General features: G+C 56.2%; 1 protein-coding gene across 1 annotated transcript in view; it reads right to left on the reverse strand.

The window, feature by feature from the left end:
- Positions 1–360: 360 nt before the first annotated feature.
- FOXN1 (forkhead box N1) overlaps positions 361–19,946 on the reverse strand; it is a 31,094-nt gene continuing 11,508 nt past the window's right edge. The window contains exons 2-9 of the mRNA XM_012503502.2: positions 15,499–15,635; positions 14,621–15,085; positions 12,233–12,343; positions 10,364–10,494; positions 8,735–8,831; positions 5,047–5,254; positions 4,386–4,877; positions 361–2,143 (exon numbers count right to left, since the gene is read on the reverse strand). Coding sequence (XP_012358956.1) covers positions 1,824–2,143; positions 4,386–4,877; positions 5,047–5,254; positions 8,735–8,831; positions 10,364–10,494; positions 12,233–12,343; positions 14,621–15,085; positions 15,499–15,621 — 1,947 coding nt within the window. The 5' untranslated portion in view covers positions 15,622–15,635 and the 3' untranslated portion in view covers positions 361–1,823. The remainder of the gene's footprint in view (positions 2,144–4,385; positions 4,878–5,046; positions 5,255–8,734; positions 8,832–10,363; positions 10,495–12,232; positions 12,344–14,620; positions 15,086–15,498; positions 15,636–19,946) is intronic.

Raw genomic sequence — 19,946 nt, forward strand, 5'->3', positions numbered from 1 at the left:
CCAGGGACAGATTGGAAGCAGAAAGGCACAGTCTGGACAGGGCAGCGACTCCTTCTTGTGTGAGGAGATGGGGGTGCAAAGAGGGAGTGGGCAGACCTCAGAGGCAAGGGGTCTGGGGGAGGGCATCCCCTCCATTCCTCTGGCCAGGGCAGCTGCTTCCCTGCATCTCTTTGGAAGTTCTCCTGGGAAGAGGCCCTGCCCACCTGCTCCTCAGAAGTTTTCCTAGATGCCTCACTCTTTGGATTAGAAACTTCCCAGTTCTGGGTGAGGGTGACAGGGATGTCACAGGCCCAGGGCATCTGCCATCAGTGTGGCCTGGCCATTTTCCTTAGGGAGAGGAGGCCAGAAATGGAAGCTTGGTAGTGAGACCACAAGGCACTTGCTTTATTGTTCCAGGACAGGGGACAATGACAAGCCATCTCATGATCTGCTTATGCCTCCTATGAGCCTGGGGCCAACCTCTGGAAGTTCTCGTCACCCCCAGGCCCAGGGTGGGCTGAGGTTCCCCCTTGGTGGGGTCAGGCTCATGGCAGGCACCTGGGCCACACCCCGCAGGGCCAGGGGTATCCCTTATGCTTCCCGGGCACCCTAGGTCTGCCAAGCAGTCAAAGCGGGGATGCTTTGCATGTGTGCTTCCCTGCCACCCTGTGCCAGGCTTTTCTCCTGAATGCCCAGGTTGCCTGAGACAGTTGGAAGTAACTAACAGGTGCTCCTCAACTTACCATGGGGCTACATCCGGAGAAACCCATCATGAGTGGGAAACATTGTAATTCGAAAGTGGTTTTTGATTTTCGGTGGTTTCAATTTACGGTGGGTTTATTGGACATAACCGCATCCTAAGTTGAGGAACACACTGAATGTGTATTGCTTTTGCACCATCTTAAAGTTGAAAAAGTGTAAGTTGAACCATCATAAGTAGAGTTAAGCCGGGACCTAAACTATGTGAACTTTTCTTTCTGGAGGAGGAGTGAGATTGTGGTGACCTGGAGGGGCACTTCCTGCACCCGGGACTCGGGCAAAAGGACATGTTCAAGTTTCCGAGGGCAAGGGCTTTTCCAAACACTGCTTCGGAATTGGGCTCAGTTTGGTGCCCGGGTAGATGTTGCCCCTTCTGTATGTCACCCTGGGGAAAGCTGGACAGAGCATGTACTAAGGATGGGTAGAGCCTGGCTGAGCAGGTGCTGCCAATTAGCAGCTCCTTGGGGGGTCCACAGACAACCCAGGGAGGGGCTGTCTATGTCCTCCTTCTTGCTGGGCTGTTGGGATGAAGATGGGGGAATAAATACAGGGATCTTCTGGGAAAGAAAATGACGGTGGGGCCAGGCCTGCAGAGCATGTGGATGTCAGAATGGGGGTCTGGGGGGATCTTTGGCCTGGCACAGGGCCCTGAGCTTTTGGTAAGCAAAGCCCTCAGCTCTCAGTTGCCCCAGAAACGAAGTCGGCCTCTCAGTGATGGAGTGCTGGTTCCTCTGGCTGTAAGATATGTGGGTGGGTGTACATCTGAATAATTCATGAGTGTGCACGAGGGCTTAAGTGTGGATGAGTGTGAGTTAGGGACAGTGCATTTTCTTCTTGCCCAGACACTTGCTCTTTGGGGGCCCTGGGTGAGGAGCTGGGCCACCACATGGCAGAAATGTGTGAGAGGCAGCACCCCAGATGATGTCCTCTGTGCCCCCAGCTACCAGCTAACACATACATTGGCTTAGTGGCATAGGGGACAGGTAGTATTTTCCTTCCTTGACCTTTAAGATGAGCCCGATGTGGGCGGCCAGCCAGGACTTCCAGACCAGGCAAACGCTGGAGCCGACGATGCTGGGCACAGCTCATGCCAGGGCCATGGGCTTGGAGCTGGGGCTGAGGTACATAGAGGGGCCTGCAGGGGCCATGGGGGGCGTGGGCTCCAGCTCCATAAAGGCAGAGTAGAGGGTGGTGAGGTGCAGGTCACCCAGTGCCCCGGAGCCCCCACTGCCCGGGGGTGCCAAGTCACCTGCCCCACTGCCTGTTTCTGTCAGACAAGGCCCAGGGGGGAAGCAGTGGGGTGGTGGCTGGGGTGGCGGCATCGAAGATGATGTCGGGGATGAGGTCACCAGTACCAGCGGGTCGAGGGCCAAGCTGTCATCCTTCAACTGTTCCCACAGATTTCCTAGATGGGGAAGGAGAGAACAGGTGTCACTGGGAGGCACCGGAGGAGCCTTGTCTGGCCCCTCCTCCCTGTCAGCTTTCACATGCTGCAGAGAGCAGGGGTCAGGGTGACATGTGCTGGGAACAGAGCCTGGCACTAGCTTGTGACCCCAGGCAGTTGCTGAACCTCTCAGCCTCAGATTCCTCCTCCCTTGTAGCACAATCTGAAAGCCGTCGATCTAGATGACCTCTGTGGTTCTTTTTGGGGGGTGGGCATTGGGGAGGAGTTGATGCCTGCTGACAGCGGGGATACCAATGTTGTGCACTCGGGAGTGAATGCTGGCTCCTGCCCAGTCTCCCAAAGAAGGTAGATTTGCAGCCCGGATCAAGGAGCTTCCGGCAGTGTACTCTGGACCTAATGGGATGGATGGGCATGGCTCCCTGGGTCTCCCCCACTGCAGGGCCCAGGGAATGGGAGCAGAGCCAGGATGCACACCTGAGTCCGAGGAGCAAACAGTGCTGCCACCTGTGGACCCTCATCATGGCTGGCCAGGGCCTGGGGCTCCTGCACTGGGTATCCAGGCTGCAAGCTCTGGAGAGAGAGGGCCTGACTAAACCCTGGACTGGATTTGGCTGCCTGGGTTCCAGTCCCAACTCTCCCTCTTTCTAGCTAAATGACCCAGAGTAAGTTCTCAAGCCTCTGTGTGCTTCCATGAAGCAGGTTTAATAATCCTTCCTATCCTCTAGGCCCAGATGAGAAAGCACACAGAGACCAGCCAGCCTGATGCCTGATGCCTAGCAGGGGATCAAGTAAATGTTTTTCGTATCCCACATGTCTACAGCTTCCTCTGAGGCTGACTGAGCCCTGCTCCCCACTTCTGGACTGGGCTGAGGATCTATGTGCACTTTTCTAATAGCTTCCCAAACCTGGGCTGTCTCCCCATCAGGCTGGGAGCTCTCTGAGGACAGGCTGCCTCCATCAGCTTGTGAATGTCCCCCACCCCTGTGCACACACAGGCCTGGGTCATCACCCCGTTCCAAACCTCCTGTGGCCAGTATCAGGGCCTGGGGTGCACTGGAATTTAGACGGGAATGGGTGGCTTAGCCATCTGCAGAGATGGAGCAGCCAAGATGCAGTGGAATGGGTAGAACCCTCCCCAAACTCCTATCTCCAAATCTCTCCAGGACTTGCCCAGCTCTGAGACTCTTCCTCTAGGGTAGAGTCTCTCTCCTTCTGCTTTGGAAGATGAACTTGATACGGCCGGGCGCGGTGGCTCACGCCTGTAATCCCAGCACTTTGAGAGGCCGAGGCGGGCAGATCACGAGGTCAGGAGATCGAGACCATCCTGGCTAACACAGTGAAACCCCGTCTCTACTAAAAATACAAAAAATTAGCCGGGCGAGGTGGTGGGCGCCTGTACTCCCAGCTACTCGGGAGGCTGAGGCAGGAGAATGGCGTGAACCCCGGGGGGCGGAGCCTGCAGTGAGCCGAGATCGCGCCACTGCACTCCAGCCTGGGCAACAGCGAGACTCTGTCTCAAAAAAAAAAAAAAAAAAAAAAGAGAAAATGAACTTGATAAAATGCAAATGCATCTGAGAATGTTCAGACTACTGGTCACTCACAGTTGAGTATACAATAGAACACGGAGCCCTTTGCAGTCTATCCAGAGCTGAGAGTGGTTTTGTGTTTGTTTGTTTGTTTGTTTGTTTTTGAAGCAGAGTCTCACTCTGTCACCCAGGCTGGAGTGCAGTGGCACAATCTTGGCTCACTGCAACCTCCGCCTCCTGGGTTCAAGTGATTCTCTAGCCTCAGCCTTCTGAGTAGCTGGGATTACAGGTGCGGGCCACCATGCCCAGCTAATTTTTGCATTTTTTAATAGAGACAGTGTTTCTCCATGTTGGCCAGGCTGGTCTCGAATGCCTGACTTCAGGCGATCTGCCCACCTCAGCCTCTCAGAGTGCTGGGATTACAGGCATGAGCCACCGTGCCCTGCCAAGAGTGGTTTGATGATGAGTTCAGTTGGACCATGTTTGGAGCACCAGGAGGAGGGAGACAGGGGCAAGGACATCCCTCTTTCCCCATTCTCTGGATGGCAGAGAGCAAGTGGGAAGCTCCCCCTGCCAGGTCTGGCCTCCTCTGCTTCAGTTGACCAGAAACCCAGCCACTTGCAGGCTGCAGCCTGGAGACTTGGAGAGGATGAGTCCCACTGCCAGGTGCCCCTCTCCAGTCCTGTCCCACCTTCCCTTTCCCACCCCCAGCTCACCCTGGAAGTCGAAGTCAGTGAGTGAGGGATTGATGGCATCCAGGTCAGTGCCAAGGTCTCCATCTGGCAGCAGGGTGTCATGCACAGTCCTGGCTGGGGAAGGCTCGGCCAGTAGCTTGGCACTGTGGCTGGGTGGGGTGTGGGCAGGCAGAGGCGAGTCCTGGGGGGTGCCTGGCTGGGCCCGCAGCTCAAGGTGCCCGCCCGGCTGTGGGAACAATGGCTGCGGGGGTCCAGGAGGGGCCAGGCCTGGTGAGAGGTGCAAGTATGTCTGCCCATAGCAGGAGGGTGCGTGCCCCACAAGTAGGTCCTGCAGGGGGTTCTTGCCAGGAATGGGGCCTGGAGCTGGGTGGAGTGAGTGCAGCGGTGGGGAGAGGCCAGCTGGGGGTGCCAGGGGCTGGATGGGGCCTGAGCCGGACAGCCCAGGGGGCGGACAGCCCAAGAGTGGGGAGCCCAGCTTTTCTCTCTTGTCTCCAATGAGGCTGTCCAGCTCTTCTGAAAGGCCCAAGAGAGAAAGAACACCATGAGACCTCCCTCCTCCACAGCCTTCCCCAGCCTGGAACCCTCACTCGGGGCCTTGCCTCGTTCTCTGATTCTTGCTCTTTTTTTTTTTTTGGCTCATGGGTACCCTGGGCCCTTCCTTGCGTGGCCCGGCCAGCCTCACCTGGCTTGGCCATGCTCTTGCGCACAGCAATGGGGTCTTTCCTCTTCCACTTTTGCAGCTCCTCTTGCATCTTGTCGATCTTGGCTGGATTGAGGGCCCACAGGCAGCCCTTGCGGGAGGAACTTCCTGATTTGTTCTCCACCTTCTCGAAGCACTTGTTGAGCGATAAGTTGTGCCGGACAGAATTCTTCCAGCCATCAGGTGCTGTCTGCCGGAACAGAGCAAGACAAGCATTCAGGCCAGGCTCAGGGAGCCAGAGCGGGCTTCAGGTCTGGGTTCTAGAACACTCCTGTTTCTCCTCTGGGCACAGAGCTGCCGCCCACTCTGGGGCTTGTTGTCCTCCTCAGCACCCAGCCCTTGCTTGGTACCCTTCGGTGGTAGGGGAGGGATGAACAGGAACCTCGACCCCAAGTTATTTTCATCTCAAATCTGCCTGCATCCCACCCGCATCCCTTCCTGACCCCTCAGAGGACTGCCGAGGTGATTCAGAAAGCCAGGGCTGGTGGGCGCTACAGAGGCCTTCTGGCCAACAACACTCTCCGATCTGAAGCTGAGCCACTCCCTGCTGGGTCTCCATGCCTGTGCTTGGACCCCTCTGTGGAAGGGGAACTCATCACTCTGAGGTCTTGTGGCTGGCTTTAGACGGGAATTAGGGGAAGAATGCTCCTCTCCTGGGTCTGCCTTATCCCCTCTGGGACTAACTTGGGAGAAAAGAAAGATGGGCGAGGTTGGTGAGTGGGCGTGTGTGGTGTGTGCATTGCACATATGTTTGTGTGTCTAAGTGGGTTTGGTATATGAAGGGATAGTGCGTATGAGCATGTGCACACGTCCGTAAGTGTGTCACCCTGGCATAAACAACGTCTCCTGGATACTCCTTCATGGGTCCATGAATTCTTCCACTGTGAGGATGGCTGTGTGTGAGAAAGTCTCTCTGGGTGTGACTGTGGGTAGCCATGATTGTATGATGTGTGGGTGTGAGTGTTTGCATGAGTGTGCCCAGGGGGTGTGCCCTGGTGGGGAGACCAGCCCTCAGGCAGTGTGGGGGGGTGCTCGTGCCAATAGAATAAACACCCATTAGGAGGCCTGGTCATGTCACCAGTGCGGTAATTGTGCCCAGGGAGGGTTGTAAAAACCATTAGGCTGACTCAGCTGGGTGAGAGGCGGTGGCGGGAGTGCTAGTGGGCCCCCTGCCCGCCCACCTCCAGCTCTGTTCCAGGCTCTGTGACAGCCCTGAGCTCAGCAGGGGCTCACTGTGGGTAGGGCACTCGCTCTGGCCAGTGGGGCTCCTTCGCCCTCATTCCCTGGCCCCTCCCCTTTTCAGCCCAAAGTTTCTGCTTAATGAGGGGCAGCCACTCCCTCCTCCTCAGCTCACTTGCCCCAGGGAGCAGCCAAGCTGAATCACGCCCAGCAGAACTGGGTCCTGATGCCAGCGTCACTCCAAGTGGCTGGCAGGACCTGGTGCAGCCTTTCTTGGGGGCAGCTGGCCTGGGGCAGGTTGCTGGTTGAGATGACCTCTAAGGCTCCCAGGGTCACCAGGGAGGATTCTTGAGCCACCAGACCAGCCAACTAGGGATTCACCTTCGACTCCTACCACAGTCTCCACTAGGAGTTAAGGCCACGTTGCCCCATGGGCGGAGTTAATGGGCACTGGGGCCTTTTATGGCCCTATAAATCTGTGACTTTGGGATGCCAGGGCAGCCCCCACCCCAGCCACTTCCTGTTTGGAAGAGGGATGGTCAGCACTAACAATTATGTCCAGTGGCTGGACACTTCCCCAGTCCCACATCCCTGACTCATGGGGCTACGGGACTCCCACAGCAGCTGCCTTGGGCATGAGTGCTGGCCACTCCAGGGTCCAGTCTATCCTTGCCCAGAAAAATGATCTTCAAAAGGGAAGTGAGAGATAGATAGAGGTGGGGAATCTTTGAACTAAGGAATTTCCTTAGGTGGGTCACAGGGGAACTGTCAGAGTCAGAAGGAATCTATGTGCCAACAGATCTGACCCACTTTACAGACTGGGAAACTGAGGTTCAGAGAAGAAAGGGCCTAGCCCTGGATCACACAGGGAGGCAGTGGCAGAGCTTAGCCTCCAACTCTGTCCCCCAGCTAAGGGCCCTGCCCAGGTCACCCCATAGGGCCTGTCTCACAATCTGGGGCCCATCCCATCCTCACAGATGCTTTCTCTCTGAGATCAAATGTAAACTCAGGAGTGAGGGAGTGATGCAAGTGGCTAAAAACAACAACTAGAACCAAAGGGAACAAAAAGCTGTTAGACCTCTTCACTCCTCAGCCCCATAAAACAGGGATTACATGGCTCCCAGGAAAAATAATTAAGCCAGGAAGATGAGATGCAGGGAGGGGCTGGGGGCCAGGCCAGGAGCTGGTGGGGAAGGAAGGCTGAGAGGACTGGGCTTTTCCCTCTCTCTGCCCTGGCCCCTTGAAACCCTAGAAGACCCTCCAAAAGCTTTAGGGGTTAGGGAGAGTTCAGCCCCTGACCTGCTGGGGTATGGGGGGCAGCCCTGAATTCAGGCTTTGATGCTTCTTGAATTCCAGGGACGACTCACCTCCCTCCCTCTTTCCCTTCCAGAACCTCTGGTGGATCAACACACTTTTCCACTCCTGGCCAGACCACTCTGGCCATCTTGCCCACTCCCCATCTGACTGCAGCCCAGCAGGATAAACTTATTTAAACATCAAGCGTCAAATTATCCCCAGGCAGGACCATAGATGGTAGGGGCAGGAATCAGCCCCTGGCAGGTGGAGCTGAGATCTGGATTACCTGGATTTCAGCAACTGCCCACTGCCTGGGTGACAGATGAGATCTGTGTCTAATAGGGCTTGGAGAAGGCACTCCTCACACACAATCTCTGGTCTCCCTGACACGCATCCCAGGAGAAGGGGGTCTGTGCTGGAGGGTCTAGGTGGCACTCAGAGAGGGGTGTGCAAAGCCAAACAGCTGGATCCAGTAACTGATCCCATCTACTGTGCGACCTTGGGGGAATGGACCACCCTGTCTGATGTGTCTGTCCACCTTGGGAGAAGAGCCCCTGTCCTGCCTCTAGAGAGGGAGCTGGGTAAGGCTCCCGGAAGCCCCTTCTGTGAATGATAGAAATGAGATTCTGCCCAAGGGGTTGGGGGAGAGTCAGGTGAGCCAGCCTGGGACACTCAAAGCCTGGGAAGCCCACACCCCGCTTTCTGGCAGAACTGCAGCTGAGCCTGCCACCCACAGAGGCAGATCCTAATCTCACCTTGGAAGGCAATGGCTTCTTCAGCCCGGACCTCCCAGTCACCGTGGCTGACCAGCTTCTCCAGCCCCACAGCATCCCAGGGGTCGGGGTAGCAATAGTGTCTCATTTCTTCTCCAACTTTCTCTTCCCACTTGGGGTAGGTGGATGCTCCCTGAGGCCCATCGGTGCTACCATGTCCACCTTCCTCAGCAGAAGGTCTGACTCCTGTCTGCTGTGCAACCTTGGATGAGCCGCTTGGGCTCTCTGTTCCCCACTTGGAGCCCCTTTTGTAGGAACTCTGTCCTTCTGAGGTGGAGACAACGGAAAGCATGGTGGGGGTGAGCCCTCTCCTGGCTTTCGTTCTAATTCTTCTCCCACCTCCAGACTGAAGCCTGTGCTCAGAGAGGCCTGGCTTGTCTAGGACTTGGGGGTGATGGGATGGGGAGGAATCTTGGGCTCACCTTGAAGTAAGGAAAGTGCTCCGTCATAAAATTGTAGATCTCGCTGACGGGAAGGCTCCCAGTTTTACTGTTCTTAAGGGCCATGAAGATGAGGATGCTGAAGACAGAGAAAGCCCTGAGAGTCCGAACCTCTGACTGGGTCCTGAGCCCACCCCAAGCCCCCCACCCCTGGTGAGAGGCTCTATGGGGTTGGAGTTGGAAGGGGAGGGAATGAGAAGGTGTCCATTGAAGTGGACACGGAAGTCAGGAATTACAGACGCGCGAGGGTCTTGTGGAATCTGAGAAACCTGGGTGGCCATCCTGGCCTAGTTACTCTCTGGCTGTGTGACCTTGGGTGAATGCCTTACCCTCTCTGAGCTTCAGTTCCCTCAACTTTGAAGTGAAGAAAGTAATAGCTACCTCAGAGTTGTTAGGATTAAGGATGGTGCCTGTCACATAGAAGGCACTCATTAAACGGAAGCTGTCATTACTAGTCAGTCCTCAGCCAATTGCATGAATGTGGGAGAGTAGGGAGGGAACTAAGGTTTCTTGAGCCTCTGCAATGTACCAAGCACAGTACCTACATTCTCTTACTTAATCCTTCCAACAGCCTGAACTGCTACCCCGAACCCTGACATTTTTTTCTTTTGAATCTTATAAGTCTTATATTTTTATTTCTTTTTTATTATACTTTAAGTTCTGGGATACATGTACAGTACGTGCAGGTTTGTTACATAGGTATACCCGTGCTATGGTGGGTTTGCTACACTCATCAACCCGTCATCTACATTAGGTATTTCTCCTGACGTTGTCCCTCCCCTTGCCCCCCACCCCTGACATTTCTTTTTTTTTTTTTTTTAAAGAAGAATAAATAGAGGCTCAGAGAGATTAAGTAACTTCCCTGAGGTTTCATGCTAGTCAGTTCCAGAGCTGGTCTGGAACTCATTTCTGCTGGACTCCAAGGGCTGCGTGTATGTCTTTCAGTGAACGACCCTGGCTTTCACAAAGCCCTTCTCTGCACTCGTGGCTGATGCTTAAGTTCCTCTCCCTTCCCCCTCAGCTCACACTAGCTGATGACCCGATCCCATGCAGGGCCTGACACATATTTGGTCAAGTGTCACTGTTGGTTGGATGAATGAAAGGACAGATGGAAGGGTCTCCCAGACAGGCTGGGTCTGCTGACACTTAAGAGCCCAGCCCCAGAGAAGTCCCACCAGATCTGGCAGATGGTGGATAGCTGAGTCACATCTGCAGGCCTCATCCCCCATTTCCTTCCAGTAGAGCTTTGAGGGGGGCTTCCCTCTGTTTCTGGTGAGGCACAGGGAAGGCAGCAAGCATCCCCCTTAAATTCGCAGATCCAGGCCCTGGGCCCTAGGAGGCGAGACCTTGGCAGGCTCACCACAGGGCACCAGCATCTGCTGGGTCAAGTCACAGACATGACTCCCCAGGCTTAGACGAAAGGTCAGAGGTGATCCAGTCTATGCCCCTTTCTCCATGCAGGAACCCTCTCTCCAGCATCTTCTAGAAGCCCACTGGTATGATTTCCGCCCACTGCCATTACTGGTAGACCCAGAGGATTCCATGCCTCAGTGTTCCCAGGGGCCCTCTCGCTCCCCTCCTCCTCCCATCCCCGGAGAGTGGGAAATGTACCTGTAGGAATAGATGGGTTTTGGGAAGAGAGGCTGGTGCCCATCGGTGCTGGCCTGGGGTGCCATTCGCTGGTACGGATAGTGTGAGGAGCCCAGGTAGGGTACGGGGTAGCTGCCGCCACCTGGCGAGTACTGAGGAGGTCAAAAGGTGCAGAGTGATTGCATGGTACCCAGCCTTTCCCAGGAGGGCTCCCCTGCCCATTTATATACATCCAGAGAAGGGGCTCTGGCCAGATTCTTCCCTCCCGGGTCATGGGCCCCATCACCCCCCAACGCAGAGCTGTCTGAGGGGCTGTGAGGAGATCTACACCCTGTAATTCAGGATCTCAGAGGCCTTAAAACCCCCTTCCTCCAGCTCCTTCCTCTCAGCCCTTGCGATGCTCTGGTTGCTATGGTGAAGGGAACCTTCAGGGAGAATATGAAGTGAAGCCCTCGGCCTCTGCACCCTTCCAGGAAGGTGCTCCCGGTGCCCGTGCATCTCCTGGAGCAGCTGGGCCGGAAGCGGGATGTCCAGCCTGGGCGTTTGCTGGGCACTGCCACCTTTTATGAGTTTCAGTGGCTCTTTGAAAGGGCCAGTCATGGTGGTGGACAGATCGGGGTAGGAGGTGGTTTAACGGCAAAGGGAGTGGTTGTGGTGCCACGGATGGTGTTTTATGGGGGATGGGGGTAGGAGACTCTGACTCCCCCAGCTGCTCCAGGCTGAAGAGCTCTTTCCAGGTCACCCAAGAGACATTTAGTGCCTGAGTCACCCTCTGTCCAGGCTCCATAAAGCCCTGGGTGCGGCCATCTTGTTGACAGGGGGTGCAGACTGCAGAGGCCATCAAAGCAGGGCCAGGCATGGTGAGGTCATTTAAGGTCTGGTGGCCCCTTAGTCCTTCTATGGCTCAATCTCTGTCCCTGCCTCAGGGACATCATTTACCCTGGGTCAGACCATGAGCCTCAGGATAGCTTCGGCCATTCCACCCAGGCCCCTCACGGCAGAGAGGATGTCCTCTCATGCCTTCTCTTTGCTTCCCTCTATCTCTTTCTTTTCCCTGCAAAGCTGGCAGTCTGACCCAGCCCCTCTCCCTTGCCTTCCTCCCTGGCTTGGCTGAGATCAGGGCCAGTGCCAGAGAGCCGGGTGTAGAACCTGCTCCACAGGCAGGGCCTGTCTCAGTGCCAGGCTGCAGGTGGATGGAGCTGGGCGCTGGGCAGCCACTTGCTCTGTCTTGCCTGGTGACTCCTGGGAGCTGCCTGGCTGCTCTGGGGCTCTTTTCTTTCTCCTTTAAAACTCCTCCATCCCATGCCAGTGTGGGGCCATTACTTGGCATCCTATTCACTTGGGAGGAGCTGAAGCTGGGAAAGGAGGAAAGGGCTGAAGATGATGGGGACTTGGAGTCCTCTGGGTAGGAAGGTCCCCTAAGCCCACACCGGGTGCCCACCCTCTCTAGGCTAATAGAAGTTGGAGGCCAAGGTCACATAGCAAGATGGTGGCTGACTATACAGAAGCCCTTGTTCCTCGCCCTGCTCGGCCTGTGTTTCACACCACACACTCCTCTTTGCCCCTCTCTCTGTCTGGGGCAGCTGTCCTCCTTCCCCCATTCTGACTCAAATCACAGCCCTGCCTCCATCTCAGCCCCACATTCGTATCTGAGGCCTCTCAGGCCTTGCCAGGGACTCAGACAAGCCCACCCCTGGTGGAGGGCAATTGCTTCTCTTCCCATTAACTACTCCCGCCACCTGCTGTGGCCAAGCCTAAGGTTCAGGGACCTGCTGTCCTTACCTGCCCATCCTGGTGAACACACGCCATCACATAGACACCCACACACCACATACACAGACACCATATCCTGAGACCTGGGGGAAGCAGGCCCACTTGCCCCAGACCCACCTGGTGGAAGGGGGGCTGGGAGGAGCAGTACATATGCTGCAAGGGAGGCTGGTAGCAGAACATCCCAGCACCACTCTCCAGAACTGGGGGCTTGACCTTGACCTCTGAACCCTGCTGGAAGAGAAAGCAGATGACTAGGTTAGGCCTTATTTTCTCCCTTCCTCTTTCCTGTGTCTTGAACCTTACATAAAAGCAACCCCTATTCTGCCTCCCCCAAAGCTTATTCCTGGAGAACAACAGAGAACAGAGAAGGGCAGGGATTTTCCCAAGGGAACTCAGCAATTTAGTGGTAGAGCCAGGGCTGGAACTGACAGCAGTCCCTACCCCTCCCCTCATGGCAGGGGAGAGGCTGAGGCTGGGCTGTCCTGAGAAGTCAGGGAGACTTGTGCTGGGGTAGGGACAGGGATCTGGAATAGCACAAGGGTGCGGTGCTGACCTCACTCGACACGCCTGGCTCAGAGGCCTCAGACCCTCCGAGTAGGTGTGCAGAGGACACCAGGAAAAGGTCACAGCTCCAGAACTCTCCCTGAGGATCCATGGTGAGGGGAGCATGGGTAGTGGCCAGACAGGCTGGTCCAGCTGTGGCCCTGGGTCCCTTCTGTTTCCTCCCCTGTACAGCCCCAGGAAGCTCCAGCAGGATCTCTGGATGGGGCTAGTAACTCCTCTCTGCTCTGACTCCTGGCCATCCCTGATGCAGAGCTTTTGCTCCCTGCTCCAGGGAGTCTACACAGTTGCTGGCCTGCGTGAGTCCTGTGGATGCTCTCACGCTGGGCATGGGGAGCCTCCAGCTGCTGCCAGCCATGATGGCCAGACTCCGCCTTCCCATGCGTGAGAGGCTGGCACAGAGTCCCAGGGCCTAGTGCAGAGCTCTCCCGTGAGTACGGACAGGAGGGTGTGCAGCTAGGCCCTGGAAGGTGGACAAGCCCTGGAGGAGGCGGACTGCACTTCCTGGGGTTACCAGGGGCCTTGGGAAACCAGCATCTGGGCCCAGAGGGGCAAATCAGCTGTGACCTCTCTCTGGGTGTGCCCTGAGGTTGTTGATGCAGAGATTGCCATAATCATAGAATCTCAGGCCTAGAAGGGCCAAGAGCACTTGTGTCCAACTCCTTCATTTGACAGATGATGGGGCTGAGCCCAAAGAGGGGAAGCAATATACCCAAGGTCACCCAGCAAGTCGACCAGATAGCTGTGTGTCTCTGGAGCTCTTCTCCATGTGTGGGAGGGTAAGGGTGTGAACTCAGTCTCAGCCTCACCGTGTGCAGGCTAGGAGACACCTTGGGCAAGTCACTTGGCCTCTAGGAGCCTCAGTTTCCTCAACTGCAACATGGGTATGGTGGGAACTTTCTAGAGTGTTGTTGAGGGGAGTAAATGGCGGCACTTGAAAGAAAGCACGTGGCAGAATGATTGGCAGCTGTTACTGAGTGGAGGTTTGGGGGCAGTAGCTGAGATGATGGTGCCCTATCTGTAGGCTGTGGTCATGTTTAAGGTGCCTGAGAAGAAGCAGTCAAAGGGCCAGAATAAAGTCCTGTTTTGGCCACACCTGGTAGGACCCAACTGGCTTCTCCATCTTCCTTCTAAGCCTTTGTTGGGGTGGCTCGGGGCTGGAATGGGGGCCTGTTTGAAAGCAAGAGGTGAGGGGGGCTGGTGGGCGTGTGGAGTAGGCACTGCTGAGGCTACGCCCACTCAGTCACTGCCTCAGGGACCTCCAAACCAGAGCGGGGGAGCAGGAAGCAAGTTCCCTTTAGCTTTTCTCTTCCCTAAGCAACAATCCCATGAGACAGGTAATGTTGACCTTACTTTTCAGATGAGGCTCAGAGACATTAAGACTTGCCCAGGTTCACACCGCTTATGGAGGTCAGGCTGTGGAAGGACATGCTAACCCTCCAAGGCATTTCCAGGAATACACCCAGGCCCCACTCTGGGCAAAGAACGGGGCCGGGAAGGGTCCCTCCAGACTTCAAGTCCTCTCTCAACTCTGTATGCTAAGGCTGGGGAGGGAAAAACTGCGTACTATGGCTCCTCCCCAAACCCTTCCTCTTGGCCTCTGGAATGTGTTTTTCTTGTCACATTTGCATATGGGCGTGTAGGTCTGGCTGGAGATTCTTGACACTTAAACAAACAGTGAGAAGTCACACACTGGAATCCTGACTCAGGAGCCTCTGGGAAGCTGCCAGCTTCTTTAGCCTGGCCTACCTCCCCCACCCACCACCCTGCATGCTGGCCAGGCCAACACCCCCTCCCCAGCTGACCAGGAGGCCCCAACTCTGTGGTCTTGAGTGGCAAGGTCTGCAAAGAGAAGGTGGGACTTGGGTCTCAGAGGACTGACTCTAGGCTGCTAGGAACTGGGACAGCGGGGAGATGGGACACTCGCTGGCCACTAGTACTCACCAGGACTTGGGGGCCATGCTCCTGGCTGGGGTAGGGGAGCCCGTTACACCAGGCCTCTCCTGAGAAGCCAGGCAGGAAGGCCTCGGCCTCCGCCACGTCCACTGGGATCTCCTCGAAGGCCTCCAGCAGCCCTGGGGTCTTAAAGGAGTGTCCATTGAGGGCCAGGGTGGTCTCGGCCTCTGGGAAGACGTCCTCATGGAAAGGCCGCTTGTACGGGTGGAAGGGCACGTGACTGCCCTTGAGGAACCGCCCAGGGCTGCTTGCTGGGGCCTCCTCAAAGCCAAAGCCAGGATACTTGTCTGAGGGTGAGAGCCTGATGGGGCCGGGGCCGGGGCCGGCTGGGCAGTGGCCCTGGACTTGCTCGGGCCCTGGTGACGCAACGCGGGGGCTGTGTGGGGGCAGTGAGGGTGTCCTCTCTGGAGGGCCGTCGGACACAAATGACGAGCAGCTGAAGCCGGCATGCTTCTGGGTAGACAGAGAGTAGCGAGCCTGTGAGTGGAGGCTGAACCAGGCCTGGGGACTGGCTGGGACCCTACTCTGTTCTGGGGTAAAGGGGGTCTATGGCTGAGCTCTGGGAAGACCCTAAATGGTGGAGAAGAAATAGCCTGCCCTTGGGAGCCCCGATTTCATGAGGGCACCCTGCCATGAAACCTGGGGTACCCCAAATCTGATGGGACTCACAGCCCTGGGACAGTCTCAGACTGAAGGGATGAGGAGTGACCCTTCTGGATCTCAGGGTCCCTGAGGACTTGTTTGCTGGTGGAGGGGACAAGACAGGCCCTGGAAGGTCCCTGGAGGCGGCAAGGTGACTGGTCTTCTTGTTGCCTGGGCAGCCGCAGGCTTTGGCCTAAACCCAGACCCAGATGCCAGGTACTTACACTCTGTGGGGCAGGGGAGCCTGGGAGGCCCGGCGCCTGCATGAGGTCCCCTTGGCGCTCGCCCTCCAGTCTGGTGGGGCCCGGCAGTGTGACGTCAGACTGCGGCGGGGGTAGCGACACCATCACCCAGTCCTGGCCTCAAAGAAAGCCGTCTGCCATGAGAGTGAGGACCCGCAGCCAGGGGTGACCAACCCGGATTCACCACCTCCACCCCAACCCCATCCTTGGGCTGGGACCCTGCCTCCAGTCAGCCATCTGATGAGAGACAGAGAGAGAGAGAGAGAGAAAACCAGAGAGAGAGAGCAAGAGAGAGAAAGAGAAACAGTCTGGAAAAGCAGAGCAGAGAGATCAGACCCCTGTGGAGAAAGGGCAAAGCGAGCCAGGTAGGAGCCTTAGGAGGGGCTTGGCTGATCTCAGGCTGCAGCCTCAGAAACTGACCAGTGAAACCCTGGCTCCCAGCTGGGCCCTGCCTCTGGCTCAAGATGGGTCTCCTGTGTCTACAGAGAAGGGCCTGGCAAGGTGACCACAGCAGGTGGTCTCCATTCAGTGACTGGGCAAGTCGGTGGTCCTGCGGGGCGAGTGCGCTGGTGTGGGGGTCAGACTCATGCTTGGGGTGGGAGAAACCCCCTCCATGCAGGTGAGCCAGCCATCAGCAGAGGCTGGTCCTGCAGTGACCCTCAGGTCAGCCTGGCTGATGTGACCACAGTGCGTAACTGGGGACCCAAAGGCCCCCGGTTGCCTGGAGGCCCTGTGAGCCCAGTGGGCTCTGAGGATGTCACCACCCACACTGCAGCACCTGGCAAGTGCTGTTCCACCTGTGTCCTCCAAACTCTAACCTGTGACTTTGTGCAGGCTACTGCCCCTTTCTGAGCTTCAGTTTCCCCATGAAGACCTAGAGGCTTGGGTATATGATATCAGAGGGTTTTTCTGCTCAGACCTTCTGCAATCATAGGGGAACCCTGTCCCTAACACAGTGGGGTGGTTAAGAGGACTCAGGCCTCAAAGCCAGGGTTGGCCCTTCCTCTCAAGCTGTGCCAGCAAAGCTCTCTGAACTTCAGTGTCATCATCTAACTGGGAGAGTGACAGGCCCTACCTCACACAGATGTTGTGAGTGTCAAACAAAATCATGCGCAGAAAGCATTCAGCACAGTGCCTGGTGCACAGTCACTGCCCCATAAATGCCAGTTCTCATTATGAATATTATTGTGAGTGTGGTTCTCACTTTTTTTTTTTTGAGATGGAGTCTCTCTCTGTCACCCAGGCTGGAGTGCAGTGGCGTCATCTTGGCTTACTGCAACCTCCGCCTCCAGGGTTCAAGCAATTCTCCTGCCTCAGCCTCCCGAGTAGCTGGGACTACAGGCTTGTACCACCACACCCGGCTATTTTTTGTATTTTTGTTTTTATTTTTACTTATTTATTTTTTTGGAGATGGAGTTCCCCTCTGTTGCCCAGGCTGGAGTACGGTGGCATGCTCTCGGCTCACTTCAACCTCCACCTCCTGAGTTCAAGCGATTTTCCTGCCTCAGCCTCAAGAGTAGCTGGGACTACAGGCACATGCCATGACGCCTGGCTAATTTTTGTATTTTTAGTAGAGAAGGGATTTCACTATTTTGGCCAGGCTGGTCTCCAACTCCTGACCTCAGATGATCTGCCTGCTTCAGCCTCCCAAAGTGCTGGGATTACAGCCTAGCCACCGTGCCCGGCCTCTCACTCTTACTATCCTCAGCTTTTTGCCTTCCTTTACCACCTGCAAGAGCAATTCCTCTTAAATGTACTTCTTAAATGTACTTCTCTTTGCCCAAGATAAATGCTACAGTTTGCTGAGGGTCTGCTCTGGGCTGGCCACTGTGTGAACGATTTGGATGGTTTTCTCATTGATCTATCAGAACAACCCTGTGAGGAAGGAGCATTATTGACCCCACCTTCCGGATGAGGACGCTGAGGCTCAGCGGGGTTATGTGACTCTCCCAAGTCACCCAGGGGCAAGAACTCTGGTCTGTCTGACTGTAGACTCTGAACCCTGCTTATGGTTTCTTCATTGGGTGGGAGTCAAAGTTGGGGTAGGCTAAGCTGGGAGGCCAGGCATCAAGAAAAGCATGAGGTGTACACTCACCCCTTCTACCCAAGACCCCCTCAAGCCAGAGCAGGGCAGCTGTGCTGTTCCCAGGCCGTGCTCTTTCCGGAGCTCTGGGAGGGAGAGGTGGCCTCATTGGCCCCGTGGTACCCAGGCTGGGGTTGGCGCATCTTTGCTGAATAAACCATCAATAAACCTCGTTTGACAGAGGGGGTAACAGGGAAAAGGAGGGGAGGCAATTTGCCCAAAGTCCCACAGGATTTGCCCAAAGATCCCACAGGGGATCAGTGGTGGAGGGGCTGGAAGCCGGGGTCCAGGTGGGGGCCTGGTGGGAGGCTCTCCCATCCCTTCAAGAGTCCCCACCACCCCTTCTTGATGTCCTGGCGCCTGCTCACTCGGCAATGCTAAATGTGGCGTGACCAGGGAAGCGCCGAGCTGGCCGTAACGGGACACCACAGCGGAGCAGGCATGGGGCCCGAGGTGCGGGGCAGCCCACCTCCCGCTCCGCATCACTGCCTCCTGCTCCCTGGACAGCTTCTCCTGGAGAGCTCGGGCCTGCCTGGCGGCCACACCTCACCCTGGCCCAGAGCTGCCTTCTCAGGAGGTGGTGCAGGGGGCTTGGCACCTTCCCAAGGCATTCTCCAGCTCCAAGTGGGAGGCCGAGGGCCCTTCCTCCCTGCCAGATCTCAGGCTTTGTAACCTGGGGAGGGTGGCCACTCCCCTCCCTACAGGTGGGGTAGCACAGTGGCTTAGAGCAACGATTTGGAGTCAAGCCCAACTGAATTCCAGTCCCAGCTTTGTCACTTTCTGGCTGTGCGACTTTGAACAAACTGTGTAGCTCTCTGTGCCTCACTTTCCGCATCTGAGAAATGGGGCACACGGACCCACCTCGCAGGGTCATCGTGAGGATGGTGTGCACGAGGTGCTGGCACAGGGAAAATGCTCAAGGACATGTGTCATGCATCTGGCTTCTGCTGGCCAAGTGTGGCTGCAGGGGCCTTTGGCCCCAGGCTCTACAGCCTCTCTCTCTGATGCTCTCGCTGCCTCAGGCCTGGCAGTCCTGGGGCGACTGGCTGAAGACCCAGCCTCAGGTGGCAGCTGCCCTTGGTAGCCCTCCTTGCCTGCCTGGCCTTCACTCAGCCTGGCCTCAGACCCCAGCACTGCTCCTCTGCAGATGTGAACCTGGGGAGGCCTCTCTGAGCTCCAGCTCAGGCCTGCACCGCCTCCCGAGGGTCTGGCCTGCCCAGAATGATCCCCGCAGTGTCGGCCTCACCCCATTCTTGCACCTGTTCCCTATTCTCCAGAACATCATCTCCAGCTCCAGCCAAGTTCCTGCGTGTCAGAGGCCTTAACAGAGGCTTCAGTTCACAGCCGTGACTTTCGTAGCCTCGCTTGGCCAAACCACCCTGCTACCTCCTCCAATCCCCCAGGGACAGGATGAGAACCAGGGAAGTTATGCAGAGTTCAGAGGCCCACCCCTTAATTTGCATTAAGGATGCAGAGGTTCCTGACTGGTCCTCTAGGATTCCTCTGGGCAGGTTTTGTAAGTGGAGACTCCTGATTTGGTGACCATGATGCCCCCTTGGTTGCAGCTAAAGCTCTATTCTACAAGTGAGGCCCAGGGAACAGGTAAAGTGACTTTCCTAAGGCCACACGGCCCAGGAGAGAGGGGGTCCTCAGGGGCTGGTCAGAAGCCCTCTGACTGGTGTTTATGAGGGGCTCCTGTCCATCACTGGGAAGGGCTCACTGCAGGAACCTGGATGAGGCCGCCTTGGCCCTGACCCTTCCCTGGAGTAGCCAGCAGAACCCCTGAAGCTGGACGACCTGGAGTCAGGGCTGGATTTGAATCGCAGGAACTGTGGGACTTTGGTTGGACATGGTGCTTAACTTCCTTCCCCATGCCTCAGTTTCCTCATCTGTAAAATAGGACTAATAAATACTTACCTCTCTGGAGGATTAATAAAATATTGCTTGTAAATAGCTTAACACTTAGTACATGCTCAATAAATGATAGCTATTATTAATAATTAGCAGTGGGACAGAGTTTGTTTAAGGCCTGAGTTATGGGGGTGGGGGGAGGGGGAGCATCAGGAAGGGAACTCCCCTTTCCTGCCTCCTCCTGCTTTCTACCTCCAGGTCCTTGACATTGTCCTCTCCCATTGGCAGAGGCTCAACTTCCCTCTTCCTGGCTCTCTGGCCTCAGAGGTCATTTCTGCCATTCCCATGTGGTAGAGCTAGTGTCTATAGAAACTCCTGGGACTTACGTGGAGAGGAGGGGGGTTGACTCTGTTGTTTTGGATCTCTCCGGAGGTCTCTCTGCTGGCCCCAGTGTCCTGGGGCTGGCATCTGCATTCAGAAGGGATCTTTCATAGAG

Source organism: Nomascus leucogenys, chromosome 19 (genome assembly GCF_006542625.1).
Source record: "Nomascus leucogenys isolate Asia chromosome 19, Asia_NLE_v1, whole genome shotgun sequence".
NCBI classification, from domain to species: domain Eukaryota; kingdom Metazoa; phylum Chordata; class Mammalia; order Primates; family Hylobatidae; genus Nomascus; species Nomascus leucogenys.